At 34.7% G+C, this 24,125-nt stretch overlaps 1 protein-coding gene across 12 annotated transcripts in view; it reads right to left on the minus strand.

Moving 5' to 3' along the window:
* Window positions 1-24,125, minus strand: part of FRYL (FRY like transcription coactivator) — a 182,921-nt gene that overhangs the window by 34,999 nt on the left and 123,797 nt on the right. For all 12 annotated transcript variants that reach the window (XR_015699536.1, XR_015699535.1, XM_087735820.1 and 9 more), the window contains 20 exons: window positions 23,763-23,873; window positions 22,710-22,864; window positions 22,366-22,465; window positions 21,035-21,203; window positions 20,024-20,283; window positions 18,963-19,103; window positions 16,976-17,144; window positions 15,586-15,670; window positions 13,763-13,875; window positions 11,205-11,355; window positions 10,745-10,848; window positions 10,006-10,191; window positions 8,102-8,306; window positions 7,019-7,140; window positions 6,349-6,539; window positions 5,550-5,644; window positions 3,650-4,257; window positions 2,912-3,009; window positions 1,513-1,683; window positions 371-511 (listed from right to left, as the gene is read on the minus strand). Coding sequence is in view for 10 of the 12 variants with exons in the window: in XM_087735820.1 (XP_087591946.1) it covers window positions 371-511; window positions 1,513-1,683; window positions 2,912-3,009; window positions 3,650-4,257; window positions 5,550-5,644; window positions 6,349-6,539; window positions 7,019-7,140; window positions 8,102-8,306; window positions 10,006-10,191; window positions 10,745-10,848; window positions 11,205-11,355; window positions 13,763-13,875; window positions 15,586-15,670; window positions 16,976-17,144; window positions 18,963-19,103; window positions 20,024-20,283; window positions 21,035-21,203; window positions 22,366-22,465; window positions 22,710-22,864; window positions 23,763-23,873 (3,375 nt within the window). In the remaining 2 variants the exon portion in view is untranslated. The remainder of the gene's footprint in view (window positions 1-370; window positions 512-1,512; window positions 1,684-2,911; window positions 3,010-3,649; window positions 4,258-5,549; window positions 5,645-6,348; window positions 6,540-7,018; window positions 7,141-8,101; window positions 8,307-10,005; window positions 10,192-10,744; window positions 10,849-11,204; window positions 11,356-13,762; window positions 13,876-15,585; window positions 15,671-16,975; window positions 17,145-18,962; window positions 19,104-20,023; window positions 20,284-21,034; window positions 21,204-22,365; window positions 22,466-22,709; window positions 22,865-23,762; window positions 23,874-24,125) is intronic.

Here is a 24,125-nt window from a genome sequence, read left to right on the forward strand (position 1 = left end):
ATATACACTCAAATAAAACATTTGCGCAGTATTTCGCAGTAAACATTTCCTTATATTTTAATAGTTCAAGGATCATCTGCTATAACTACATATGCAGAATTGCCCACATCTGTAAACAGATGCGTATTCATCCAGGTAACTTGTCCCACAAGATGTAAATCAAATTGGACAAATACATAAGCATATAATGAATTAAGTATATAGGACAAAAAGTAAAATACTATGGAATCCGACTTTGAACAACTCTTTTTATATCTGAAATAAATTAATTCTCAAAAAACCCCCCCAAAAAACCAAAACAAAACAGTGTAATTTCACCACCACTTTGATAATAAGTAGAAAGGCTTTTACAGTTTTTCAGGGAACCTACCTGAACATATTTACCAATAACTTTTATGATTTCCAAATTAAACTGCTTCACTGGTGCTGTGGATAGGTCAATATGACTCAGAAGACTGTAAATGATCTGCAGTAAGGACTGTTGCATACTGGATAACCCTTTCTCTAACAGCTAGAAAAAAAAGTTTTAAAAAATACAGAATTTAATTAGGGCCTTTAATGGTAGCAAAAAGTGAAAACAATCATTAAAATATAGTTAACTTCCATACATATTTATTTTTCCCTTCAAGAAACTTAAGTGTCCCACTTCATGTTTCTCAAAATTTTATTTTAGCATTAAAAAAATGTAATGCAACAGAACAACGTTCTCTGTCCTAATTCACTTTTTTACCCTCAATTTTCACGTTAGCACAGATCTAAAGCACCTAAAAATAAAATACTACTCACTAAATAAACGTGTTCATACAAATTCAAAATCTCAGAGCTACAAGAAAAAAACAATTACATCTACGCCTTAGAGAAGGCTAGTATACACAAGCTTACAAAAAAGGAAATATAAATTCATTCATGAAAATGTAATAATATTTTAAATAATATCTTCATCAGTTTGAAGTGATATACTTCAAGGACAAGCTCTACAAGCTTTTCACACAAGGTACTTCTTCAAAGGTAATAACAGTTTTCCTGTATGAATGGATGGCAGAATCATATACTGAATTCTATAATTGAAATGATCTTTGATTATATACTGTGCAATACTTATAAATTGAACTTTGAAATTAGTTTTTAGGTTGTGATAAGGACATCTTTAAATGTGTATCTGGCTAAAAAAGATAATTTAAAATTTGCACTGAGTATATTTTGCTAAAGCCAAGAGCGTGTGCATTTTATTCATGTAGAATGGAATATAAATATCTATTACAAAACACTGCTATCATAAAAAGGGATATTTTACTAGAGGGATTACTATTTCAAGGCACATTTAAATTATTGCACTCCAAAATGGCAGTAGTCATCCCTTTTCTATATCCTAGAACGTTTTATTATTATTTTCCCGTTGTGGAAGATGTGCTTTTTCCCCCCCGTATTCAGAATCACGAAAAACTGGCAATGAGTAAATGTAACGTTGATCACAGATTGTCAACATGAGATATGCTTTTATTAAAAATTTACCTCTGCAAGGTAAGTTACGAGGTTAAATGTGGCATCTGAGAAAGAGTCATGCAAGTATCTACACACTACGTTAATCCAGTTAGAACAGTCTCTGGAATAACTGTGTGTACTGTATAAACTCATCATATGAGCCAGATTGGCAAGAGTTGGTGATTTCTCCTCTGCACAAACCTGAAAAGCAAAAAGCCTGTTTAATTATATTAGAAATGACAAATTTCTAACTTAAGCATTCACAAGTCATTATGCACTTTTCCCAGATTTCACTCCATTTCCCAATAACTGAAATCAAACTAATCATACAAGCAACATATACAGTTTCTGTTGAATTTTGAAGCCTGGCAATTCACTAAAAAAAATAGTAGAGAGAATTAACTAAGAGACTTAAACTGCTTTTTCAAATAAATAAATGAATGCATCAGGTATAAATAACAAAAATTTAGCTCCATGTTCCTGAATGGGCAACTGCACTCAGTAGGCATTCATAAGCCTTGACCTGTCTCTCCTTTTTATTTTAAGCCTAGATCAGCCCTTGTCTACTAGGCTTGCATTTATCAGAGCTACAACGGCTTTTATTTGGGAAGGCAGTAGTATCTGCAATAGTGGTACCGTAGCATCGATGCTACAAGTTTATCTACTACTCATACCAAACTTACTTTAACTAGTGCCCCTAGCCAGTAGTGCATGTATTTAAGGGACAACAGTAATTTTTGGATTTGCATCAGGCATGTACTCCTTTTCAGGTGGCCTGCACACAGGTAAAGTGATTTACGTATCACAGTTTGGGAAGCCAGAGGGCTATGACTGCATCTCCTATGACAGACAGCACTTTCTTATTCCCCTTTCCACATTCTTCCTTAAAATGCAGGCTGTCAGGGCAGCGTACCACCAGGCTGGCTGGAGATTGCTGGTGTGTACCATGTACTGCTTTAAGACACTGCAGTTCAGAAATATTCCATGGTTAATCACTGTGTACAAGTAATAGAAAGAACATAGTACCTTTTCTTCTCTACCTACCAGTCCCAAAGGTAAGGATTACTTCCTTATCATAAGTAACTTAAGCAGTGTGCTTAAAAATTGTTTAAGTTTATATTTAAAATTACAAGCTGCAAAATCAGACAAGTAAGAAAAAGTAACTGATATCATTAATAACTTTGTTCTTTACATCTAAAGTTTGTAGAACAAGCAAAATATGTTTTTTCATTGACAAAGGAAAACTCAGGGGTTGATATGAAGACCAATTATATAAATCAGGACTGGATCACATCTTTAAAATATAACTTTTTATAGTTATTTGTGTGAGACTATTAGAATCATGTTAAAGTATTGCATAAGGGAGCAGAAAAATACAGCAATGCAGGTAATAAACTCCTGGATACGCCCCAAACATCATTTTACATACCTTTGCTATCCTGTCAGCTGTTTCTTTACAGAACTGAGTTGGGTTATCAAAATGTTGGATCAGATGAGGAAGTAGGCACAAGATGTTTAGAGGAAATCCTAAACATATACATAAACACAGTTACATGAGCCCTAATGATTTTAATATAACTTAATTTAATGGGGAGTTATGTGAGCATATAACAGCTTTCTGGTATTTAATAACCCTTAGAGCATGATACACATATGTTCATACAGATATATAAATTTTATATACACACACACATGTACCTAAGTGTGTATGTATGTAGAAGGTATATAAACATGGCTGTGTATAGGTATAGATACGCATAAGATGAAAATAAAATCATCACTGGATCAATTAAGCAAAACTATCAGGAAACTGGATAGATTTAGGCAGTACAGTCACACTTTCAAAAACGTGCAAATGTTTGAAGTAGTACTAATTGAGCTATTTACGACAAGAACATGAAAAATAATACATGTGCTCTTCAAACTTGCAAACAAGTTTAACAGTAAGTTAATAGTCAATACATGAAGCTTTTGTGCAGTATTTCTTGGCAGATCATCATAGTCTGTAATGTATTCCCACTATCTAGCACTGCAATATTGACAACTGCAAAAAGCATTTAACTGAAGGGTGTTTTTAAAAGGTAAATGCATAATCACTACTGATTTTGATTACACTTAATTTGATGAAAAAATATATTTTCCTTACATATACAGTTACTAAAGATACCTGCTATCTGAGAAGGATCCACCAAAGCATGCCTGGAAATTGTGATGAGTTTACTGAGGAGATGAACTGTCATTTCTTGCGTAGATGCTGAAGTAAAGCCTTTTAGGAAAAGCTGCTGAAGGCCTGGAAAGTTATTCCATTTCAATTTATTCTGCACGTTTTCTATCTTTTCCCGACTTTCTGATTTATCCAGAGGCAAGTGAATAAGAAGTTTGTTGAGTAGCTTGAGAGCCAAAAGGTATTCATACTCATAATCTGACTCTAGCAACGAAGCTGCAATCCAAAATATGGTGGCCATCAAGTTGACAGGGTCAGTAGTGGGCTGCACATCATACATCCCTCCCTCTCTCAGGGAGGAAAGGCTTCTAGTCCTTGCCAAACTGCCACCGTGATTTATCCTTCCATCCATTATATCCAGTGTGTTGCTCCGTCGACGGTCGCCTCTCCGCTCACTGATTAAATTCAGTCTCAAAGAATTACTCCTTATATTGCTGTAGTATCCCAAACAACTGCCACTATTAATGGGACTTGTGCTTAGATTTATCTGTCCAGTGCTTTTCCTATTAGCTGCATACTTGTTTCCCATTACAGAATCATGGTATGAGGTTCTAAAATAAAAATCAATATTACGTATTATTCCATGCAAAATACTTCAATAACATACAGTTTAGAAAAAGGGAAGAAAGAAAAAAGATTTGACGCTGATCACATATATACACACACAGTGAATACTCTGCTTCATCATCAGAAGAGTACTATAATATATGAAAATACAGAATTTCTATGTATATTACTAAAATATCCTTACAGCGTAAGGACAAGACTGTAGCATCCCATTATCTCTGCTACCAAATCCATTTGGTACAATCCCAGAATAGCAAAATAATTACGTGACAATTCAGTAAAATGAGGAAAATCAGCTTATAGCATGTAAAAGATTATCTGTCAATGAAGATCTAGCATTTCAGCTTACTTATAGATGTGATAAAGGTAGAGATGTGAATGAATTAATAAATGAAATTATTTACTTATTACCCTTATATTTATCTGAATTATCTGACCTAGAAAAAACAACACCTTCCAGTTCTGACACTGAGAAATTAAGGATATTCCTAGAAATCTCAACATTTTCAAAAACTTTGCCATGAAGACAAACAAATAAAGATGTCTGTACTTTTAGAGATTTTTTTTTTTTCAGTTTGATAAAAAGTCATTGAGCTAACCACTCAGACTGTAATGAGACACACAAATGACTCAGACTGTTCAATTACACTTCTCTCATATATGGACAACAAATCTGAGGCCTAAGACAGACTAGCATTTGCTGTAACTGAAGAAATTTCTTCTGTATTAACATTGGAATAAAAGTATTTATTGCAGTACAGGAGTTTTCATCTGTGAACCTTAAATTATCTTATATTATCTTTTAAAGATCGGTGCTATTACCTTCATTATACAAAATGGGAAAAAATTAGATCCCCCCCAAAATTACACTATAAATCACGGTCAGTAGGGCCTGATTAAAAAAAAAAAGTTCTAAAGGCACTCAGTGCCTTTATTTTTGAGAAGTTCCAGAAGAACTGACAGCATTTCAGAATTGAGCCATAAGCAACACCTTGAACACCTTTTTTTTTCTTTTTTTTTTTTTTTTTTTTTTAAATTGGACCCAACTGGATAAGTTGGAAAGGTAGCAGACATTTCTTTTCAGAAAATCTAAATTCTTATGAGTTTTGCTTGAGGCAGAATGATAAAAACATAAAAGAGCAAGCAATTTTGCTATTAGGATACAACTATTCTGCACGGACAACAAGAAATTATTTCATTACATTTGTAATACAGATCTTTAGTAGTTCAAATGAATAAAAATGTGTAACATAGTTTGACTGATAAAAGAACTTACTGAGAAAGGGCAGAAAGCAGATCATAATGCTTCATCGTTTCAGCCAACGTATCAATAGCAGACTCTAAGGTCAGAAGAAGTTCTATGACAAAACCCTGGGGAAAGCCACAAGTCATTATAAATTATGCAATATGCACAAGGAAGATCACAGAGAATCTACTGAGTAGTGATACAAAAATATAAAATCAGTATAGGTAACTAAAGTATTATTTCTTGCTTCAATTAGAACACAACCCTGATGAGACAGCTCAAATTAGCAGCATAGATTGAAGACAGAAAAAAAATTATTTCTAAATATTCACAAAATTCATTCTGGTTTGCATTATTTTTAAGGATTGACTTAAGGATGGAGTCATTTAGACTCTCATTTTGCAATATTAAAAGATTACACCTGCTTCTTTAGATGTACAATAACACTAAGTTGGATGGTTGTTTACACTTTATCAGGTTAAGTTCTTAATAAAAGAAAACCTGAATTATTTTTTATATGGCTGATCTCAGGATTCTCTAACTTGAAAGAGAAGGTGTTTTCAGGAAACAAATGTATCAAACTCTTCAGAGAGTTCCTATTGCTGTAGAAGAGAATGCGCACAGCTCATCTTTTCATCATTTCATTAGGTGAAGGTTCAGAAGTGTCATGATTAAAACTGTTTTGATATTTGAAATACCTTTATTTAAAAACAAAAAGCAGCTGAATAAAAAAATGCTTTTAAATTTTACTGACATTAAAATAATAATGCAGGTATGTCATTTAGGCAAACTTAGCTTTCTAATGAAGTGGGGGGAAAATTTCAAATACCTGAGCTTCTTCTCCTGCATCTCCAACAGTTTCTACTAGTCTGGAGAGAACATCAGAAAGTGTAGATGCAGTAAGAGGCTGCTTCAGAGCCCTGAAAATCTGAAAGGATCTCCCAGCATAATGTCGAGAGGAGCACGAAAGCGCAGTTTGCAAAGCAACTTCACTGAGACGGTGTTCCAACTGAAATCCTCCTATAAAAGCAAATAAATACTCAAGCAACACAATGCTTTATAAAAAAACCAAAAACACTTGAATTTAAGAAAGAGTAAGTTACCAAAGTCATCCCTAACTTTAAAATACTATCATCTTCTACATTTTTCTCAGGGAGTATTACTCTCAAAAATCTCTCCAGGCATATGAACTTGTATACCATAATACTTAACACTGGAGAGACTTGTAGAGAATAAAACATTTATGATTTGAAGAGTAAGTGTCAACAATAAATTAGTAAGATATTTTATCTCATTCGTAAAAGATTGTATTTAAATCTGTTGTAATAGAAACATGAACTGAAGTGTGCAACGTACAAGAAAAATCTATTATTTAGAAGCAGTAAACAATCACCCAGAGTGATTTTACAGATCATCTGTAAAATTACAGGCATTCCAAAAAATTCATTTAGTTTGCAGACTTGAACATTCTATCACGCATTGACTGTTTTCTAACATACCTGAGCTGGACTGTTTAAATATAGACACCACATGCTTTAAAAACACAGTTAACTGTTCAGCACTCTTTATATTAGGGTTCTTGGCCGAAACATCTTCATGATTCCAAAGTGGCCCTCTTTTCCTAAAAATATAAAAATAGAGTAAACAGAATACAAAACATAGCTTTTCTCATTAATATGATTTAAATGTTATTTTAAACTTAAGGTTAACTGCAAAAGAATCTAATACCTACCACATAAAATAAACCATTTAAAACTGCAGACACAAATTGGAAGGAAGTTTGACAACTGTCCAGGATTGTACAACAATATACAAGAAGTTAAGACAAGGTGAGAAGCAATATATCAGATCCAACTGAAATAACAGCAGAAGTTTAGGAAAAGATGTTCTCTGTTAGATAATATTTAGTTATCTAACAAAGAACCAGTACAACTAACACCGTTATACACTTCTTAAAACAACCTCCTTTCTTCCCATTTTCTTCACATCAATACACCCCACTATTCTAAATTTGGGTTGATGTAAAGTTTTTTTTTTGTTGGCATAATTAATCAAAAGCTTTGAGAAACAAGTGGGATTTCAGATTTACCTAATCCTGAAAGCTTTATGTAAACTATCATACCAACTGCAAAAGCGTTGCTTGTTTTATGGATGTTCTTTGCCACTAATTCATATTTTCTGAATAGCCAGCTGTCTACTATTAGGCAATCTGTAAACTCCTCACAAATCTTGCAGCTCCCTAATCATCTTCATGTATTCCAGCCCTAATCCTTTAGTATGGGAATCCTTTAGATGGAAAAGGGAACTCTATAAACTGTGTGGCAAGCAAAGATAAAAGACCTGTGCAGAACATGGCAAAAGACTTCTAAACACTCAGGACATGCAAGGGGGGCCAAAAATTCTCTGAAACTGTTGGAAAGTTAAGAGTCGTTCATAGGCTGTATCACATGAAGACACTTCAGGATTAAACTATCTCTTACTGGTGATAAAACAAAAATAGACAATGTGATGCTAAACAGTAAGGGCTTTGCCGTATTTCCAAAAAATACATGTCTTGACAAAAACAAAAATTGAAATCTTACCTTGAGGTAATAAATTCTATGAGCGTTTTCACTTTTTCATCCTGCTCTACTGAAATGTCAACCTCATTGAGGATTGTGGTGTGCAGATGAGAAATGGCAGCACTTGTATTTCCTAAACTGATGCTAGAAGAGGTAGAACTTGAACTAAGCCCTGAGTCTGTCATTGGGGAGGGCTGGTAATCAGGTATAAAATCATGAACACCCGCTGAAATAAAAACAGGATTATTATGAGCTGTTGACTGTTAATATTAAATACATAAAAAGAAAAAACAGCCCTTTAAAAATCCATAATTTAGCAAACATAATGAGAATAATTTCACGGATGCAATAATTTCCATGAAATCAACAAGTCTGATATACACAAAGTCTTTGCCTGACTGGACCCTTAATAAGGAACTGCTAGATCCCTCTTTAAAACCACTGTATTATGTTTGATTTTGTATTGGTAATACTATGAAATAACCTTATTGGTCTCTGAGGCATCTTAATAAGTTGAGACAAATGATATAAACTACTTCCTAATAACGCGCATATAATTTTTCTTTTAAACTCAGTCCCAGTGTAACTGACAGCACTTTAAATCAGTGAACACTAAGCATTAACTAGTGAATCAGTTCTAAGCAGAGCCTCTCTGGCTGCACAAAGTTTCTCTGAAGATAACTTAATCTTGCTGCTGTAAGATTTTCTCTCCACGTAAAGAATTATGTGGCAATAAAATACAAGTGTGGTAACTCCTCACATTACGCCTGTATCTACCTATGAGGTGCTAGGAGAAAGTAAACTGGCAAGGAAAAGAGAGTCATGAATCTTTTATTGTAACAACTGTACGTAAGTTTGAGACTCACTGACATCCACCACAAATTTTCACTCTACAGAGCTGGATTATTAGCTGATTCAAATAAAATCAGTTTATCTGACCTTGTGCTAGGCATGCATACCTGTAATCACCTTATCTTAATCCCCAGCTGGAAATGTTTTTTGCTGATATCATTCTAGTTTCTATCAGACATTTTTGTTTCAATAATAGCAAAATACTGTGTCACGTTTAGGCACTTTTACTCAAAACTGCAAAGATTAGGAATGGAACGGTTTTTATAGGTCACCATTGAGGTGCACTGGTAAAATTCTGTGAATATGTTTACATAAAGGAATTCCTCCACTATGCCCACTTTTTAATTCCTCATTGCCATGAATATCAAATTCAGGAAACAGATGAATATTTTCAGTTAGTAACAAAACCACTTCTGATGTGAACAAAACAAACAGATTGTACAGCAATATGCTGCCACCTACTGAAATAATATGAAATACTACGTTTCAACAAAATGAACTTTTTCACATTTCCTTAAAAGCTACAATAGGCTCACACCATCAAAATATTACTTTCGTAAAGGTATACATATAGAACATGTAATTTCCTAATAATTTCCTAATTAATTTCCTAATATTGTGATGTTCAGGTAAATGTTAAAAGGTAGTATTGCAAAAGAGTATTGAACTGAATTGAGCTTATTAAACAGTGCAATTACAACTGACAAAAATCAGAAATTTAAAGCTGCTATAAACATGTGAGAGATATATCTTCTTGGTTTTTATTTTCAAGTGCATCATAAAAACTGCTGCATTACAGATCCAAAACATAGAGCTCCCTCTCTGTGGTTTCCGCTATTATTTAATCATTCAACTGTGCTCCCAACTCTGATGACTGGGCACAAAGTGGTAACGTGAACCGTCTTCATTTGGCTTAATTAAAATACATTTTAACCAGTTAGACAGAGCTGAAACAAAACACATTTTAATGCCAAGGGCTCAGGAAAATATAACACAAAATAACACAAATTTTAATAATGCCTGGAAGAAAAGATACCTTTCCATGTCATTTTAGCAAGCAACACTTAGCATACCTGTGAAAGTATAATCTAAATGGGTAGTCTGTTTGACAGTAAGCACCCTGGACTCATTGAACTCTCTGTTTCTGAGTAGGACAGAAGCAACAGACTGGACATTACTGCCAGATCCCATCACTATCAGCAGATGCAAAAGCAGTCGTTTACAATGCTCATAGACTTCAGGGTGACAGTGGTCAAAACCTAACATAAAGGGAAAATGGAAAAGCTTTATGAAACTCAAAGGGCACACTGAATTCAATTATTAAAAAAACAGCAGTATTCAAACTGTCTGTTATATTTTACCAAATAATAGATATGTAATTCACTAAATAACTGATGTTTTGTAAAAACCAAAAGCATGTTTTGTAAAACCAAAAGCATACAGTTTAACACATATTAATATATCCTTCTGTTTCTCACATAACAGTAAGAACTTAAGATGTGCTCTGTATGAAAATTACTACATAGAGAAACAGAAAGAAAAAATTTGAATTTTACTGTCTCTTCTACAAGGAAAAAGAGATAAAAGTGGCTCCAACAGAAAATGCCTTCAAATGACTCCAAAAACCTCTTAATTATGTTCATATTAATCAGGCTGAAAGATATTTAGTTGAATTTTTTAAAATATTGTAAATATTAACAAATTAATGAGATTTCAACACAATGGCAAACATTAATTTAAATGAGGAAAAGAACAGTTACATAAATAGCTACAATTCCTAAGTTAGAAATATTTCTTTAAGAATTTAGTTACCTATAAAAATTGCATGAAGCAGAAGATGCAAATATCCTCCCCATTCCACCTTTACACTGTGGTCAACTATCAAGTCAGTTAAAAGGATCACTGCTATGTTGCATCTAAAAACAAAAAAATAATTTGTTAGAAGAACATAATGTATGAACTTTAGAAAGAGCTGCAAATAGCTTAATATGCTACTAACTAGTACTCTCTAAGCCTATAAATGTGTAAAGTTGTATTAAGGGAAAAGATGAATGCTCACAGTAAAGACAGAAAAACTTTAGTCCTCCAGATTAAAAGGCTTAGAAATCTTAAAACTGCTAGAGCTGTGAGTAAAACCGCAGAAAATAAATCTGTCATCTTTATCTACTATCTTTAAATCTACTGCCTTTAATCTCCTATCTTTAAATTACTATATTTGTGCAACACAAACTAAAAAGTAATGAATTGCCATCAGCATTGTTACAACAGTTACCTGTGAAGAGACATCCCTGGAGGAGAAGTTTCAGGCAAGTAATCCACCAACGGTGACCAACAACCTCCAGTAGGTGGAAAAGGCAGAGGCTCTCCTTGATTGTGCTCCATCACCTTCAACCGCCAGTTTGAATACAGAGGCATTGAATCACCTATCACAACAGATAATTAAACCAGAAAAAAAAATACATAAAACGTTTCTGTATTATACAGTCTTCTAAAGAAATATTTTTAAATTCTTGAAAAGCTGAGATCTGGGAGGACGGGAGGGGGAACTAGCCATAAACAGCAGTAGTTGGACACAGTTTAAAAAAAAAAAAAGTGGTTATTTCTTTTAGCATAAGGATGATTCTGCAGAAGCCATGCACATAACAGGAAGATTTTGTTGAATAGGTTCGTAAAAGCGATGGATGCTCATAGGGAACACGGATGCACATAAGGAAAAAAAGGCAAAGTGATCTAATACAGTTTCCTTGAATTTCAAACCTTAGGTCAGATAGGGAGTTAAGGCTGGGTCCCAAGATCATACTGAACTCATTTTGAAGAGCTGCATTTCATTATAGGCTAAGGAAGTATTTCTCAAGAGCACCTCTTTATAGGTCTCACTAGCAAAAATCCACCACTTCTACGTGTCAGATAATGCTGGCCTGATATATGGGGTAATTCAGAACTTGCCACTTTTACAGCAGCGTAGCCCAATCCCGCTGCTTGACAGAAGTCACTGCTCAGAAAAATCAGTAAATTTCTCAAGAGAACACAGAAAGACATTTCGTTTTTGATTAAGCAAGCTTCAAAAGTGGAAGAAACACAGCAGCTATTTGGTATGAGAGTATACTGTGTTACACATCCAAAATACTTTTCTGTTTTTAAATGAGATGTCTTGGACTTCAGAACGATCAGTTAAGGCTAGAAACAAATAAGGGGACTGCCTCAACAGTTCAGTGTTTCAGTGATTCTACCAGTTGTCCTTTTGGAAGTATAGCTGCAGAAGTTGCAGAAGTTCACACATCTATCAGCTTGTTATCACCATCCTGACTGGAAGTGACAAACTTCTTACTGATGGAACATGTGAATTACCATCTGCTTCAGGATACTCAGTGTTGCTATCACAAATGGCAAACAAAGATGAAAATGACCACAACTGCGATATTGGACACACTGGCTGCCAAGAACCTGTTATTGACCTGAAGTTTAGCAGATCTGCATCAGCATGCCCAGCCTTAATAAGAAGCTCAGTACAGGGCATTATGTTCCACTTTTCTGAGAGAGGTAATACGAACCACAAATTCACTCTAACCTTTATGGTCTGTACAGAATCAGTCATTAAGGAGTGTATAAGGACATCCTAATGGACTCTGTTGCTTCAATACAGCACAGGACACACTAGGTTCCATACTGATCTGCAATGCTCAAAACGCAGAAATTTACACCCTGTTGTTCAGTAGCACAAGAAAGGTAAGGAAAAGGCAGTACTGTATCACGTGCTGTACATATCATGTGCTGTCCCAAACAACTTACTGGCAGCAAAATCAACTGTCAATAAAAAACTGAGTGAAACCTAAGAAGATAGTCTGTGGGAGCACTACAACGATCTGGATCAGACTGAAATCTATCTGATAATCCTATGCAGGGTTAAAGTACAAAGTCATTTTAATTACTAACAGCTTGTTGGCTGAAACAAGAGTTTCAGTCAAATGAGTACTCAGACAAAGCATACAAAACACACTAATGTAATGCATCACTTACTGTCTGACCACTGTCCTCATTTTTGCCTGATTACATGACCTGTTTAGCTTTCCCTACCATTGTCACAATGACTTTGTATCTTAGGCACTGGTACAACAGCAGCCACAGTTAATAAGCCTCCGTTAAAGAAAAGTCTCCAAAAGTATATGGAGTTTCAGGAGAGATTTCTACCTCTTTCCTTACCTTTGCACCTCAGAAATACCAGACTACAGATCACAAAAAATAATCCAAAACACATTTTCAAAACAACCTTGAAAATAAGAGGTACACAACAAGATCCTTTTTCCCTGCTATATTTTGCTTCGTTATGGCTTCTCAGAAAGTTTTGTACCCTTTTCTTTAAACAGGCCAAGGAGTGCTATCACTTAAAAGCACAATTACTTCTGATTTATTTTTTTTTTAACTTCTTTTCCATCATCTTTTCCCTCATTCATCTCATCTTCCTCCTGCTGATTTCTCTCCTGTTTCTTCTGCCTAACTGTCTATCTATCTTTGGTGTTGGTACTGGCAAAGAAAATAGAGTAAAACTGCTTCATTTGGGAAGATGTTCATAACTCATTCCAGAGGACAAGGGAAGGAAAGAAAGTGTATTATCTTCCTTGCACATTCTATTGTAATCAAATGGATGCTAGACTTCAATAGCAGTACTAAGACAGAGGAATGTAAAAAAAAAAACAACTTATTTTTTAATAGGTTTGTGCAAAAACGACTGATAATGCCTATTTCCTCAAGTTCCACAACCTTCAGCAAAAGTATTAACTTGTCAAAATTTTGTTTTCTACCCACAGAAATATTTTTAAAGAAAAATATTACTTTTTTCCTCTTCATATGATCCTCCAGAGCTGCTGCTGTAGCGAGATTCTAGTCTGTGGTGCTGGCGGTTTAAATTACTGTTCAACCCGCTGTAGATGTCTAGATGTACGTAACTGTAGGAACAAATAAAGCAGCATCAGTAACTGACGTTCTGTGACAAAAATTAATCAGGGTCTCTCAGTAAAACTGTATTTCAACAAAACTGTTATGCAAAAATATTTCATCTTACAAGGACAATCAGTACGATGCCAAAGCATCTCAGCTGTATAAGACACACCTCCTGTAGCAATGCCAGATACAGGGATTCAAAGAGATAATCCACCATAGATTATATTTCTGTTAGATAATTTTCATTAACATTTAAGTACATTAAAATATTTGTTACCATTATACATAATTAAGTTCTTCTCACTCTTGAGCAAAATAATGAAAACCCTATTTGATCTGGCAGAGACATATACCTATAGACACACAGAGTCCAAAATCCTACCTTGCTAATCTGATTAACTATAAAGAAATCAGAGAAATTAGAGTGCTAAAAGAACAATTTCCAAGCCGTTTCTACATAGGTTTCTAAAATTCTCTCCTCCTGCCAATCCAAGATGTACATGGTACATCTTATCAAAAAGCACATACCCTGGGGAGGTGTTAGACAACGCTACAGCATATGCTAAAACTTGCAGAGACTTTCAAAACTGCCTTCATTACTTTACAAGTTTCTTCAGCTCCAGCCCCCATAGCAGCCAAATACTAGTCTGTGCCTTGCTAGGCTGAATTCTGAATGACACCTCAGATTCCATAGTCTTATGTGATTTATTTTGAAACAGCCCCCCTGCCCCAATTTAAGTGAAGTATTGGGGTTGTCTCTATCAATATATTTATTAATCTAACTATAGCGACATAATTATCCTAGGGAAGAAAAGAAGTGTCCAACTGGGAAATTATATTGGAAGTATAATTACTAAGACTCTCAAACAAGTCATCACAAAATAAACTGGTTTCTGAATTACCACATAGTAGCTACCCTACAGTAACAGCATGTCTGCACTTCTTTCTGTGCACACTTTTTCTTATGCTAATTATAGAATCCCTACTCCCTTCTCACTTTAAGGTTAGCTATCTCATATTTAACACAAAACAAGAGCACGCCCCCAGTCAGTTACTGCTGAGCTCCCAGTCCACACCCTAAGTCCATGTCAGCTGTTTGCTTTCCACAGCCTCACGCTGGCACCACTGTCTGGCAAATTTCTCCAAAAGACTGTTCTCAAGAAGCTCAAAAATTTAGGGAGGGAGGCATCTGTTTTAAAGCTGGCTGCAAGGGATCTTGCCACAGATACCAGGTATCCAAATACCCTAACTGGGAGAATAAACCAGCTTTCTACACATCGGCACTGTTGTTCTCTAGTGAGCTAGGAAACCAATTTGCAAATTGGCTACATTACTAAACTAATAACATTTGCCCTTAATGTATCCATATCCATCTGCAGTATAATTTCTCTTATGTAAACACATACAATCCAGTGTAATAGTAGCTAATTTAGGCATCAATAAAAATATCGCTATAGCAATACAAAGTCTGACCTGGATTGGTCCCTTAATTTATTCAGTTTCCTCTACAGCTTTTTGAGTTCAAATTACAATTGAGGCTGCTACTGTTAATGCCAAATAGTATTCCAGGTCTGTTCCTTAAAACTTGTAAAACTTACAATCATATATTTCCTGCAATGCAGACATACCTGGAGCCATTGAAGTGCAAGTATTTATAGTACCTACCAGAAATTCCTGTAATTCAACTAATAACTACTCTTTGTGGAGATACTTACTTCTCTTCAATATTGTCTTTTATATGTTTACTGTCAGGGTTGCCATCTGTGGGAGCTACCATTGTATTGCTACTAGAAGTGGTACCTGTGAATTATGGACAAAGAAAAAGATTGGGTCAATAAAAAAGAAAAGCAGTCTTAAGCACTACACGATGACCCTTATTTACTTGTCCATACCAAGAGCCCTAACCAGGTTCACACTACAGCAACGCACAAAAATACAAACTGAGCCACAGAAATTACTTCCACGTGCAAGAAAAAAATTGTTGTTTAGACTAAAAGATTCTGAGCTGCTACCATAATTTCACTAACTGGAAAAAATCAAAAGAATCCATTCCAGGAATCTCTGAGTCTTCAATGTAAATTAAGTAGAAAGGCTTGGTTTTGAAGCAGGATCTAGAGACCTAGTCATGTCTTTCCTGTATGCTATACCTCGCAGTATTCTGTAAAATGTAGATGGACTTTGGTATGCAGTTAATTCAAATCACAAACAGATTAGGGATTAAAACCTTCAGTGAGGCTTGTATCAATTTATTTTTAAGAGAGACTTGCAAGCATCACACTAAATAGATGACCACAATGGGAAATAATTTTGCACGCTCCCCACAGATTTTGCTACTCTCAATTACACTGAAGTGCAAGAGCCCCAGATTTTTTTTTCATACTTTTTAAACACTTTCATGAACAATATCAATGCATCCACCTTGTGATCCAGATAATGCCTATGTGATAGGTCCAGGCTGCTTCATAACATTGACAGCTTTGCAGCACAAAAGCTAAGTCCTTGCTTAGATACCCTCCCATCCATATCTTTTGTGGCTCACTTTGAAAGATGCTTCACCAAAACCAGACAGCTTTTCCCCACATTTCTCAGCATGTTCTTGGATTGAAGCATGAGGTAAACACTTTTTTTTAGTGTTGGGTTTTTTTTTGGATGATTTATCTATTGTTAATTGTTAATTATTTCTAAATAAATTCTCCTAAGTAAGTTCACTTAAATCCTCTTGAATAAATTCCTACAGGTGCAGCTTGTGTCCATAACAGAACTTAAAATATAACAACTTACATGGATTTAAACTTATATAAAATTTCCCAGTAGTTTGACTGAATTGACATAAAAGCAACATAGTGAGGGTAAACAGTGCAAGATCTGAACACATGTTAGTATAAACCTGTGCCTTGTGAACCTATCAGATGTTCTTTAATAAGAACTCTGGGTACACCAAAAACTACAGGTCTTGTAAAACAAACTTCGTACCTTATTTTATTTTTAGAAACAGATCAGTGTACTCCTATTGAATATTTACAGATGAACTCCAATATTATAACTGATTGATAACAGCCTGTTGATCATTGACAATAATAAAAGTTTAAGTTAATAAATTCTCACCTGAAGTGACAGAGGGGATTTTGTAACTGGAAGTAATCCGGTAATACGGTGGATTATCCATGTGGGTGACTCCTGAACTGACAGGATCTGTAAGCTGAAGTTCACTCACCAGCTCTTCTAGTAGTTGCATTGTTTTATCTCTACCCAAATAAACAATAACTTTCTTTACCTGCCATCAAAAACAAGTATATGTATATGTACATAAATAAAATTCTTATTGCAGTGACTTGATTAAAAAAAAAAAAAAAGGAGAATAAGAGATATGAATACTGCAACTTGTTACAATCAATATCTACCTGCACTGCAAATGAGGATACCTGAAACTTACTCTAGTTCTAAAAGCAAAGAAAATTGCTTTCACAGCTGTCAACAGCTGCAAGCATCGGAAACATATCACAAGAGTAAGAAAATAAGTCTTCTGAGTTCAATGACAGTTATTTAAGAAGTAAAAGATTTTCTTACAAAGGTTTTAGCAACATCTGGGATCAACATTGGAGTGAATGTATTCTGATATAATTTCTTTTTGATACTTCACAGTTGTGTTCTACACTATTTCTTTTCCAGCAGGTATCTCATTTTTCCTCATATTATTCTGCAGTGCTCTCACATATGCTTTAACAAAAAATAAATTCGGTTTTGAGAGGGCTTGGGGTGGGGTTTTTTTGTTTTAATACGTGGTCATGTGAGAATAATCACACTGTCCCTACATGGTGTGACAGGTGCTTTATTTTACTATATTATCTGTCTGCTTTTTAGGATTGTCCTAAATTATAGCATGGGAAAAAACATTTAATTCCTAAAACGCTTGAGGCCTTTATATACTCTGATAAGAATAAACACCTAACTATAGCAATATTTTATTAAGCATATCGTAATTAAGGATTCTCCGCTACATCTTACTTCATCAAAATAATCCTGGTCACTGCTAAGCAGCAGCAGATGGCTGCTAGTCAGTGATTACTCTAGACATCAGTAAGTTCATATTTTTTTCTTCTGACATTTTCTTGAGTCATTACTGCTCAATGATTTATTTCAATCCTTTTGAGAGAATGCAAAAATGAACAGTAAGCAAGTGATGCAAGGCGTTTGACTCATGGAATTATTTTGTCACCTTGTACAAACTGTACACACAAAGATTTTGGGCTGCAACATTAAGCTAGATTTCCTGATTTGCAATAAAATGATTGCCAATCCATGAAGAACTTAAGTTGTCCTTAGTAAGAACTTAATAATATTATAGATCCTGATTGTTCACTTCATATCTAGTTTTTAGGACTATTAGCAAAACCTATAATAATTTTCTAACGAAAATATTACTTATGGAACTACCTTAATTCTTACTAAAGAACCGAGACCAACTACTGCAGTAGATTTGTGTTTTATGATGGAAAGGAGTTGTTCAGTGTATAGTCCTAATAAAATTAACCTAAATTTAGCAATCAAACTCCTAAGTTTCATTTTTATGACAACGGAACAAAAAATGCTAAGACAGACGTAGACATTCTAACGAGTGTTTCCAATTTTTTATGATTTACTCACTAAATAAGGTCTATGGTCCACCTAGTATACCCTCAATTTTGACAACTCGTAACTGATAGGATCGCTAGTGGACTGTTTCAGACTTGCCACTTTGAGTAAATTGCAATAGTCAATAACTTGTCTTAAGGAAGCCTCAGCTATCTTTAAGGTGCAATATCTCTTCTGGTTTGTTTCCTTTCTCAAGCTCATTCCATGAATGCCGAGTTTAACTGAAACTGATACTGCAATTTCGACACAGATGTCCAAAGTAACTCAAACAAAAGAACTGAATTTGATTTGTTCATAGTATTTAGTGGTCATAAAATATGGGCTGAAACTATTACGTGGTTGGAGATTTTGATACTAGAAAACCTACCTCACGTTTTTTGTTTGGTCATCTTTGCTGCTAGACACACAACTGATTTTTAAAATGTCAATAGCACTAAGGAGGGGCATATCACATACTCACATAAGGCAAAAGGCTGGGTTCGCTGTTCACTCCACAGATACTGATCAAGAAGTGCAAAATTATTTTCAGATTCTTTGGCCAGCTGTCTGCCAAAGTAGTCCAGACATTTTCTATCTCTGACCAAGCCACTTCATCACCATACTAGAAAACAAAATAAATATCTCTCCTGAAAACTCCAGTAGAAAACATTGTATTTGAAAGTGATCTGTATTGACCAAGTGGGACAGGCTTTACAAAAGGAGACATAAATCCTGTAAGAAGCTGTTGCCTTTTTAAAATTCCAGAATGAAGTTTTCACGTATATTCATTTTTATAGACGTATTCTGGAAATAACTATTTTATTTTATAGCTATAAATATATAAAACTTTATCTAAACATATTTGTACGTGTTATATATTTTTATATATAATATATACTTTTATGCATTATAACAATATAAATATTTATTTATATGTGAATTTATTTCTATTTTTATATATTTATTTGCATATAAATTTTAAAAAGCTATCTAAATTTAGCTGAGACCCATTCTCCCAGTTGCTGACAATCCTGAATAAAATTCCATGGACCACAGGCTGCCAAGAGTTTTTAACTGGTAGCTTAAAACATGATCTCTCATCAGTAGGATTCAAAGATATCAAGAACTGGCAGAAGCACTACATGTGACCAATACTTTTTCTCTGTTGGAAGTAGCTGTCACAGGAAGGAAGAGGGTCTATCGGCCTCTGGCAACAAGATCAGTTCCAAAACTCCGTTTTGAGATCATAGGAATACACGCGACTTGGTATTATCTATCCAGCTAGATATCTATATTGCAAAACAACAGTTATATATTGTTACTATATATAACAATTACTATAACAGTTATATTACATATTACATGTTTCTTGTAATACCTCAAAACTATATGGTATAGTTTGGGTATACATAAGCAACTCAACAAATATGAACAATAACTCTTGAAAGTTTGGTAACACGGTATCTCTGAACAGTATTTTCTTGCACCCTAAACACAACAATCCACTGGAACAAGATGGAGCACGTAAGTAGTTCGTTTTACCTTTGCAGTCATATACATCAGATTGTTCAGAACCATAGCTGTAGCCTGTGGTGATCCCCAGCCTTCTCCTCGTAGCCATCGTCTACTGTTCACCATTATTTCTCTGTCTTTCAAAGAATCTTCTTCATCTTCATCTTGCCGACGAATGGTTGGCAAAGGTTTCAAGTCTACCAACTCAATATTGTTCATCCACGGCAGCAGATAATGCAGCATTACCTGTCTCCCAGCTGGGTGAGCCGTTTGGATTCTTTGACTTACTTCTGTCATTCAAAAATTAGGCAGGTACATGAATTGCAAATCAATATTGAGAACTGTTTTGGTAACAACCACCACCATGAGCCCAGTAGACCATACAGATATAAAGTAATGCTGATACAGGCATAACTTTTTCGTTCAGCTGACTAGTGCTATTTCATAATGATAAAGTCCACAGTCTTCAGTAGAGCTAATTGAAGACACTGCTGACAAACAGTATGTTGAAGAAACCATATTAGTATACGCATATATATATTCCTCTAATTGGAGGAAAACCCAGAGCATATAAAAACATACCAACTTTGGCAAAAAAACACTTAAAATTTTTTCTTCCTCATATTAGTCCTAGTAGTTTTTTTAATTGATGCAAGAGGTTATTATTCTGCAATTGTTTAAAAATGCTATGGAATAATATTTTTAAGCAATCTACAGTAAATAAGAAAACACTAGAAAGAACAATAGAAGAATAATTCTTAAAAACAGTTGCAAATTATTTCTCTAACATGATTTTTCATAGCTATTAGAAAGTCAGTGAAAGTATCTTTGATTCATGTTGTTTCCTCCTGAATATATTTCAAATACAAGTAAACAAAAATTGTCACTCAGTAAATTCCATCTTTTCCATTCATTATGAGTTATCTTGTTGTCCTGATTTTAGTGAATTACATATAAACTCATTACTGAAAAATAAGAATTACACATTTTGTACAATGCTTTTGACCCTATTAAGTTTTTTGTTTTGTTTTAAAACCATACCTGAGAAGATAGCAAGTGTTAGTTCAGGATAAGTCCTTGCTAATTCTTCTGACAGTTGATAATATGACATAGAATACAGATGTGGTAAAGGAGAAGGCTGTCCCAAAACCCCATCTGTCCGCTGAACTTCCAGTTTGTGAGCATAACGGAACATCTTTGGTTCCAAGATCTACAACAGTAATGTTCAGAATTTGAAGCTAAGTATAGAGCTACAATGAAAATCTTTATATAAAATCACCTTTTAAATTCATGTTTCTACTCTCATTTAATGTTTCCTATCTATGCAGATCTCCATACATATACAGTATTTGCCAGCACTGTGGTAATTTCATAGAAGACTAGCTAAGACTCATTCCACTTGATGAGTTTCCAGCAATACATTTCAGAAATATGCTTTCACAACATACCGCATTAAATATAAATTTCTCTATAACAGAACGTAAAATACTATCGAACACTTGTACTTCCAAACAATATCAATTTCTGCTCATCTGTGAGACATTGATAGGAGCAATGTAATCTTTGATGTGGCAGAGATGCAGCAGGAGACTAAAGCAGTTTGATACTTTAAAAGTAATTTTTGGCTGATTTTAAGCAACGGTGTTCACTTGAGAAGAAAGATAGGGCTGAAAGGGAGGGTGATGTGAGTGCTGACATATCAACAGGGGTGTGACTTCAGTGGGGACTTCACTGCTGAATTTACCTGACAACAAAAACCTTCGAAAAAACCTCAAAGACTTGTGGTGGTCTGAGCCCCAAGCAGCAGAGATTTATTATTATTTATTTTTAAGTACTAATGCTGCCTGTAAGATTAAGCTTACCCCTAAGTGACCTTAGAAAGGAATATACAAAAGTAAATTCAATGGCTAACAAGATTTTCACTATCATCTCTCCACACAGATGGATGAAAAAGTGTTTGGTGTTAATGCAAAAATCAGAAAACTGACTGCTACTCCAGCAGACAGAGTAAAGGGACAGGAAGCAATATACTTGTCTCTGAGGTGCTTTTGGACAAATGGAGCTATACACCACTGTTTCAGGGCCAAACCAGAAGAATCTTCATTTAGGTTCTGTCTCTTGAAAAAGCAGATATTATGAAAATACAAGTCTTGAGTGCTTAGTTCATGAAAACAGACACACTTCCACTGAAGTCTATTTGTGCCAAGTAAGGATCTGGCCTAACTATGCACTAAAACAGAGAAGAAAAAAAATATATACCTTTTCTTTCCTTACTGAAAGGACAATCAAATAACAGATTTTTTTTTTTTAATGCACAGGGACAATTCTTATTTTAAAAGAAAAAAAAAATCAATCAAAATTAGCTTACAAACCTGTAATAGTTGCATAGCAACTTCATAGATAGCCCTAGTAGAATCAGCTGCTTTAAAAAGTATCAGATTCAGGAGGGTCACTGTATCACACTGGTAATCCCTAGGGAAAAAGTGCAAGTGTGAAATAAGTAAAATTACATTCGGCTTTTTAAAATTTGAATTTATTAAAGTTTAATTTACAGAGGACATGGTATGAGATAACGTAACATTTTGAAAAGTTTCTCTAGTAACACATCCACAAAACCAGGGGTGATCTTTTCTCTTTGGGAGAGGAAAAAACCCAGTTCTACATGAAAGCACACTTTGAAAATGAATGGTTAAAGTTTTGAAAAATGCTGTAGTACCTGTTTTGGAACACGCTGGCTATAGCTTTAAAACAGCCAGCTGCTACCCGCTTGGAACCTGTGTAACACCGGTCTACAGCCCAGTACATGAGGTTACTCTGGTCAGGGTTGAGTTCCAAGAGCAGCATGACTGCCTCACAGCCTAGCTGGTGAACCTGTATTCCAGAAAAGAACCAATATCTATTTACAAATATAGAAAAAAAGACCAACTTACAAAAATGGCATAAAATCAGGAAATAGATATTTAATTAAAAAAAAAAAAAACAAACAAAAAACCCTGCCATACACAAAATTTCTTCCATCTAAAAACAATGAGACCACAGCTTAAAATAACAACAGGTAATTCTATCAAACTGTTTAATGTTCAACTTACACACACAGTCATAAATTATTGAAGCAAATAACTAGATAGCTCTATTGACTTTTTTTCCCCTCAGTTCCAAGGCCACCTTGAGCTATTTACTATTTTCACTTACTACAAGCTGCACACTGACCTGAGAGCATCAGATACAGAAAAGCACTTAAACATATGCAGGAATTCCAATAGGACAGATCTACATGGAGACTTGCACGTTCTCCTGTATTTTTATGTAGTCATAGTATTATTGCAATGGAGGCCCTGTCTTTTGGATCTAAAGCTTGCCTTACTGTTTAGATGTAAAGCTTGGTCTTCATAACTCTGCAGGACCCCCAATGGACTCTACAGTCACACAAGAGTTCATGTTCGAAATCTCGTCTCCTTGAAATTTCTAAGAGATCTGCTTATTACTACAACTTAACCGAGATGATTAGTTTGTAAACAATACACAAGATTTCACTCTTTGTCCTTTCCTCTTCCATTCTTTTTTGTCTGTTCTTAGACTGTGATTAGGGACTGCCTTCCTCAACAGGGTGAATACACGCATTATGGACAGTGCAAAAATATGCACTACTAAAACAGCTTTGAGCTTAAGCCACTCTAAAGCGCTTAGGCCAATCTGAACGCAGAATTCATTAAAGCACAGGTTGAAGGCACCGATAGTTGCAAACTGATGTCGACATTGCCTTTATTACCTTTTTATCTTGCGAATCCAAAATATTATCCAGCCATTTGTATAAATAGCCATCAGATGAGAGCCCGACGTTATCTGCAACAGGGCCACAACACAGTACAGCAGACATAGCCTTTAGAAAGTAATTAAAAAACACTACATTTTAATAACTCAGATACAGGAAGTGCTTTTACCAAGTCCATTAAAATATCAGAAAACTAACTTCTATTCAGTCAAGGGAGGAAGACCAAAGTTAATAAAAAACTAACATCTTATTCAAGAAATTATCAGATCATATTTTTCTCAACTCCCAAATACAAGAAATTGTCAATACTGAAATGCTGACATATGTAGGACTTAATATGTCAGTTTGATTGTTAATGTA

This window comes from Nipponia nippon, unplaced genomic scaffold (genome assembly GCF_047370975.1).
Source record: "Nipponia nippon isolate SJK-2023a ecotype South Korea unplaced genomic scaffold, ASM4737097v1 scaffold_6, whole genome shotgun sequence".
Classification (NCBI taxonomy): Eukaryota; Metazoa; Chordata; class Aves; order Pelecaniformes; family Threskiornithidae; genus Nipponia; species Nipponia nippon.